The sequence below is a fragment of the Lepidochelys kempii genome, chromosome 1 (genome assembly GCF_965140285.1).
Source record: "Lepidochelys kempii isolate rLepKem1 chromosome 1, rLepKem1.hap1, whole genome shotgun sequence".
Taxonomy (NCBI): domain Eukaryota; kingdom Metazoa; phylum Chordata; order Testudines; family Cheloniidae; genus Lepidochelys; species Lepidochelys kempii.
Genome location: NC_136380.1, coordinates 248,883,344 through 248,890,302, shown reverse-complemented (window position 1 = coordinate 248,890,302; position 6,959 = coordinate 248,883,344). Strand labels below are relative to the sequence as shown.

General features: G+C 47.6%; 1 protein-coding gene across 2 annotated transcripts in view; it reads left to right on the top strand.

Moving 5' to 3' along the window:
- The first annotated feature begins 4,223 nt into the window (after positions 1-4,223).
- TMEM178B (transmembrane protein 178B) overlaps positions 4,224-6,959 on the top strand; it is a 329,106-nt gene continuing 326,370 nt past the window's right edge. The window contains exons 1-2 of one of the 2 annotated variants that reach the window (XM_073322275.1): positions 4,224-4,391; positions 4,858-6,250. In XM_073322275.1, the coding sequence (XP_073178376.1) occupies positions 5,869-6,250 (382 nt within the window). In that variant the 5' untranslated portion in view covers positions 4,224-4,391; positions 4,858-5,868. Of the gene's footprint in view, positions 6,251-6,959 lie in introns of both variants that reach the window. The other variant, XM_073322269.1, reaches the window with a different exon arrangement.

The following is a 6,959-nucleotide window of genomic DNA, read 5'->3' as shown; positions in this document are numbered from 1 at the left end:
CCGGACAATGGATTTTTAACCCTAATCCTCCAATTCCACAGTCTCAATAGGCAAAAAATAGCTCCCAATGCACCACAAAATCCAGACCTTGTGTCACAGAGTCCACTCACCACTAGGGCACCTCCTTCTGGCTGTTCCAATGCCCCTTTCCTCACACCATGCCCCCTGTCCCCCTGGGACTTGAGGTACTCCTTTGTGACTAGGCTCTCCAGCCCGGTCACTACAGTTCTGCTCTTCCAGGATATCAAAGTCCCAATGGATGACTATCCAAGGCAGTCTTTAGCTCCACTGCCTGGTCTGTGCCACTTCGCCAGTGGGTGGTATGGGATCCCAGACACACTCTCTACTCCAAGGACCCTACATCTAGCAACTGCAGTCTGCTCTCAGACCCTGTTGCTCTTTCCCTGGAATCCTTCCTACAGCTTCTGGTTCCCCCTCTCCAGGCTTACCAACTCAAACTCCTTCCTCCAATGACAGCCCACTTAACTCCGTAGCCCCAAACACACCTCCCTTCTAGGAAGAGACTGCAGGCTACTTTCACTGCAGCCCCTTTCTGCTGCCAACTTCCTGGCTTTATGGCAGCCCCATACTTCCTGTTCCTTCTCAGTTGAGCTGCCAAGCTCAGTCAAGCTCTGACTGTCCCCCAGGTGGAGCTGGTCAGGTTAACTAACCTAATTTAATCTGCTCTACCTTGTGTGGGGTGAACACTTCATACCACCTAGTTTCTAAGTGGTGCAACAGCACCATAAAACATGCATTTAGGACTTGGCTTCTGCTAGGTTGGTTGTTTTAGCCCAAACCCCAAAATTCTAACAGCAGCAGGAGTATAGCTGCTCTAACTGCACTGTAAAAATCCAGATGTCTATGTATCGCTGCTCAATAATACTGTAAAAGACACTTGTCTTACACCCGGCACCTGCTGGATCCTATTATTTGTGGCCCCATGCCAACACATTGTTCCATCAAAATAGACAACACATGTTGCTCCTCTTTTTTGACCAGCAAATTCCAGGTTCTTACACATCCCCATGCAAAAGCAACCTAAAAAGACATAGCTGACATCTGAATCATTCATGATCCAGCAAATGTTTGGCCACAACCCTCTAAACTCTACTGCATAAGTGGAGACCAAAAGTGTAGCTGCTCCTAATCCATTATGAAATTTGGATCCCTGTGTGACATTACCCTGGGTGCAATCTGAACTGATGGACAGCTGTGTCCCCTCAATTCTCCAACTTGGTGCCAGCTTCCAGCACCCCAAGTTACTTCCAGTTGTATTGTATGAGTGTGTGCCCACAAGGGCGGGGGAGATACCAGAGAAAGGATGACACTCAGGCCTGATAATAGCAAGCTACGCTTTATTGAAGGAAGAATTTACGCTCTAATCTGCGCGGGGAGTCCCTAGGGCGTGGGGAGGGCTATAGGGGACTCTGGCCATTCAGGACAGCTGACCAGGCAGGACTCTGCTGGGGGAGAGTCCTCTGTGGTGTTATATTCTCCGTGCTTATCTCGAGGTTACATGGGGTAAACAGCTGGTTACATTGGTATATTCATGATTTACGCTTGTTATATAAACTGACTTGTTTACAGGCAAAAAATATGCGGAACTATGCAAAGATATATTTTGGCAGGGTTTGTCAGACAAAGTTAATTGAACTGCCTGCATCCTCCGCTTACATTCAGTCACATACGCGGTCCGCCACTTAGCTCCTTGCCAATCTTCTGCAACCTTGCCCCTACAGAGTGCTATAGCCAGCCATCCTTGAATTATACTACAGAGTAACACCAGCAAATTCCCAGTCCCAGACTTTTCCCCCAGAAATGTATGTCATGTGCTGCCCAGCTCTCTCCTGGAAAATACAAGTTCATATAAAGTCTGTCATGTTATTAATAGAAAATAATATGCACAAATCCTGTTATCCCAAATGGAGCTTCCCAAATGCTTGAATCCAAACACAATGGTTTAGGTAATACAATAAAACAAATTTCTTATCTACAGAAAGATAAATGTTAAGTGACTACAAGTAATGAGGCATAAGAGTCAGAATTGGTTACAAAAAATAAAACTAAATTGCAACTAATTTCTAACTTAACAAGCTAAGTAGATTCAAAGAAAAAGCTTCTCTCACCACATGTCTTAGCAATCTTACTGGCTGAATTCTTTAGGTCAGGATCCTTCTCCCAGTCCAATGCTGCTTCTGTTGTTCTTCAGGTGTTGTCAATGCTGTGAGTAGAGAGAAAGGGAAAGATAATTTGAGGCATCTCTCTTCTTATAGTTCTTTCTCATCTTTGAGAATCATCTCCATCTGACGTTCAGGAGACAAAGTCTGTGTAGACGAGAACCCCCAGCTGTTTCTTGTCGATTTTTGCCCACATCCACTTCCTGACAAAGAAGGGTCACTTAACTAGGTGATGGTCCATTTGATTTTGTTGACACCTGGCTGAAGCGTTGGCTAGCCTTTTGTCTCTGACGAACTGGTTTGTGACTGCTCCCCAGATTTGGAACATGTTTTAGTAATATCATACAGTGGAATCTTATAACTTTACACACAATGTTGCCATACATATTTTACCAGGACAATAATGGTCAGCCAGTTATAAGTTTTCAAATGATACCTCACAAGGCATACTTTGTACAAAATTTATCATAATCTTGTAAAAGGAGTGAACATAAGAGCACAGACTGTTATACCTTGATATATCCTGGAACACGATCACGTGAAAGATCCAAATATGGATGTGGATCCCACATGGTCTATCCCATTTTTCACCTAGATAAACAGTGAAGGGAGCAATATTTCTACATCTGATAAGTCTTTATCCAATGTGTTGTTTCACTGAAACCACAACAAACTTAATCTGACATCGGGATCTTTCTAGACACCATCCAACAACCAGTAATACCATAACATTGAAATTTGGCAGTGGAACTGGTCTAGCAGATGTGGATGATCACATAATAGGTAGGTTTAGATGACCATCTTTCCATTGTGATTTCCCAAACACCCCATGTGATTTAAACACATATTTTATTAATTTTAAGCATAAATTAATGTAAAATGTGTATCTAAATCTACTAGGCTGCTTTGAAAGTCTCAGTGGACTGGAATCTGGATTTTTCTGGTTAAACAGGAGATGCTACATGTGTTGTCTCTTTTGCTGGTACACTTTGTTTTGGCTTAAGGCAACATTTGGTAGAATCGAGCTGGATTCAGATGCTCGATCAACATTTTTGGGATGCGGCTGCATCACTTTGCAACAGGATCTGAATTTTTTTGGTGCACTAGGAGCTGCTACATTTCTTTTTCTATTTAGACAGTAGAATTTGAGGGGTTGCTGTTAAAAATTGGCAGGATCCAGGTGCCAGATCTATGTTTTCCAGTGCTGGTGGGGCCATGATGCAGAAGAATCTCGATTATTCCTGTAAAGTGGGAAAGGCTGCACGTTCTGTCTCTTTTGATTGTACAATTTAGGTATTGGAGCCAAAAATTGCAAGGATCCATCTGGATCCAGGATTTTGCAATACTTCTGCTCTGGGGTGCATCATGGTCTGGGTTTTTTGAGGCAGGTGTGCCTGTACTTGTTTTCTGTTGGGGGGCATAAAATTGGATGGATCCATGCATAGGTGCTAGACCTAGGGGTGCTACTGCACCCCCTGATTTAAAGTGGTTTCCATTATATAGAGGATTTACAGTTTGGTTCAATGGCTCTCGGCACCCCCACGATACAAATTGTTCCAACGACCCTGGATCCATGTGCCAGGTTTGGGATTTTGCAGTGTGCTTGCTCCAGGATGTGCCAGGGTCCAGAATTTTTGATGTAGTAGGAACCACTGTACTTGTATTCCATTTCACCATTTTAACTGGGACTGGGGCCAAAATTTGTCTGGAGCCAGTAGAATCCAGGTGTTGGATCCGGATTTTTGGTGAGCTCATGCCCTGGGATGTGTTCGGGGGGTTGATTTTGTTGGTTCAGTAGGAAAGGGCTACACTTGTGTATTTTGGTGGCACCATTTGAGGGCTTGTGGTTAAAAATCAGCAGGCTCCGGCAGGGTACAGGTAGATCCAGGTTTTACCCCCCCCTCCGAACAGAGCAAGACTTAGATGTTTCCTGTCTATGAAGTGGTGCAGTTTATCTTTAAGGAGGCTAGAGAAATAAGAAATGAGTCTCACGTTGCATGGGTGACATCACTGGCTTTTGGCTCAGTGCTCTGTATTCTCTGTCTGTAGGCTTTAGCCAAGGCTGCAGGGCTCAGTGTTTGAACAAGGAATGATTCCCAGGTGTACAGAAGATTGGATTCGCTCTTATTTGGGTTGAAAACGGTGAAATGAGATTTCTAAAGCTCGCGGAGTCCAGCTCGCCTTCTGTTGCTCCCGATCTCGGCGAGATGGGTGAGTTACTCCCGTTAGAAAAGAAGGGAATGGAAATTTAAGGAAAAAAATGTCTGAATATCTAACTGCTGATGCTGGGGATAGGAATCGCATGAAGCTGCTGAGCTAGAGATCTTGGCTCCTGTGTGGAGATCAGGCCATATGTCAGAGAAATGGTGCAGATCGAAAGCTGTTGACAACTGTTAGAGGCTGTTTTCCTTCCCACCCCCTTAGGTTGGTTGTTTTCCCCCTACCATCCTTTTAATCAGCCGTAGCCCTGCCTGCCTGCCTGCATTTTGCAGATGGGGAACGTGCCTGTGTATTAGGAAAACCTTGCCCAGCGAATTGAAGCCCCGGTGAAAAACGGCGCTTTGGAACAACAGGAGGGGAACGCGGGCGGGAAAAGGCTGGGGGTCTAGGACTGGTTTCATGGCTGCCTGAAGGAAGCTGGCATGGTCCATGGTGCTGAATCCTGCATCTCTTCCAGCCCCCACCCTCCAGCCGCCTCACGCTGAGTCCCGGGCACCGGCGGGGCGGCTGCGCTACTGTAGATGAGCGAGCAGAAGCCCGGTGCGGTGGGTGAGTCGCTGCTCTCCAGCTTCAGCCAGCCAAGGGAAGAAGCTGATCCATTACGTTGCCTTGATGACAACACCACCGACAACAAAACAAACCTAGTGAATGGCGAGGCTGGGACAGAGGCGGAGGTGGTTTTGAAACAAAGATGTCCCTGGCTGCACACCTCCATGGAGTCTGCTAATGGAAAGACGCCTGAGAGCGTGGATAGCTAATTAGGAGTGGAGGGATCCCTTCCCCGGCCAGGGATTGAAATTGAAACAACACATTTCTTCTCCACCCCCCCTTCCCGACCCTAACCATCCAGCCAACCAGCTGATGCGCTTGTCGGGCTACTGACAAAGAAAAGCCAAGTCACTGATTCTTGCAACCAGGATAGCTGTGGCTGCTGCTTGACATCCGAAGATTTCCAGCCGTTGAACTTTTCTCTTCTGCCCTGTGCTCTTGGGATGTTGCAGGTCACACGCTGCTATTAAAGGGACCCTTCTGTCTTCGTCAGCTGGCCAGATCGAAGGAGCTTGGTGGGCTGATCTTACGGCTAGAGCAGGACACTGCAAGGGAAGAGTCCCTGCCCTGACCACAGACCACGAGGGGCACACACCTCTCTACAGGCACTCTTCTGTTTTTAAGTGGGAGGCTCAGATTTCCTCGCCGGGTCTGCACTTGGCATGCTCTGCGCTGGAAGAGGGGGGCCATAAGAAAAGCGGGTGAGCGGCCAGGATTGCCTCCAGGGCCGGCCAGAACTTCGCAGAGCTTTTCCAGGCTCCAGCGGCTTGGATGGGAACCCGCCCGAGTTGTTGACATTGAAGGCAGACGCGCTGTCAAGGGACTCCCAGCGGCTGCTCCTGGAGGTTTCCGCTGGGACTCGCGTGGAAGGGCTTTGCCTGTTGTGAAGATGTCCATGGTGTTGCTGTGAAGCTGAGGCATGGCTGCGGGAAGGTTACTGCTCTATGCTGGCCTCTCTCTAGCTTTGTGTGCCCTGGGCATGCTGGCTGTGGCGATCTGCTCCGACCACTGGTATGAAACGGACGCCAGGAAGCACAGAGAGAGGTGCAAAAGCTTCACCACCAGGAGAAACGACCCCGGCTTCATTTACAACTCCAACAACAACCTGCCTCTGCGGGCCAGCAGATCTAGGTTGGACCGCTGGGAAGGGAAACTCCTCTTGGCAAGGAACAGGAGGCAGCTCTTTGCTATGAGCGCCGCCGATGAGTGCAACAGACAGTACAACTCCACCAACATGGGGCTCTGGAGGAAATGCCACAGACTGGGCTTCGACCAAGAGCTGGAGGAGCTGATTGCCAAAGGTAAGGGGCCGCTTTGCAAAATGAACGAGCTGAGCTGGGCGGGGGCAGCTGGAATAATTTGTTTGGAGGGGGTGCCCAGAGCCATTGAACCAAACTGTAAACCATGTGTATAATGGAAACCACTTCAAGCCAGTGGGTGCGGCAGCCCCCCTAGTTCCAGCACCTATGCTGGCAGCGCCCCACTATCTAACATAGGAGAGCGAACATTCCCAGCCATGTACTCCTCCTTGCAATGGGGGTTCTGGAGTTTGAGGTTCTGAGGAGTGTAATCTCACAAACCATTCCTTAACCCTTTGGTACAAGGTGCCTAGTTCTCCGTTACTGAGACTTGAAGGGGAGGGAGTCTAGAATGGCACGATGACATATTTGCAGGGAGGGTAATCTGTCTGTCTGTCTAAGGTTTTCATAAGGCTGCCCTCTGAGCACCTGCTTGGAGAAGTAAACAATATTACTAATTCACAGATTAGAAAAGTCTTCATGTGGCCCTGCTGGCCCAGCCCAGTTTGTTTGTTTGTTTTGTTATCCTAGGCTCTACATGTGTGTATTTTGCTATTCCTAATTGCCACATCAAATTTCAACATCAGCTCCCAATTACACAATTTGCCTTAAACACACAGGCTTCCTCTAACATTGAAAAGGGGAATAAACAAAGGGAAATGCCAGAGGGCAAGAGAGAGAATACAGCCTGCTTGCTGCTTTATTCCAACTC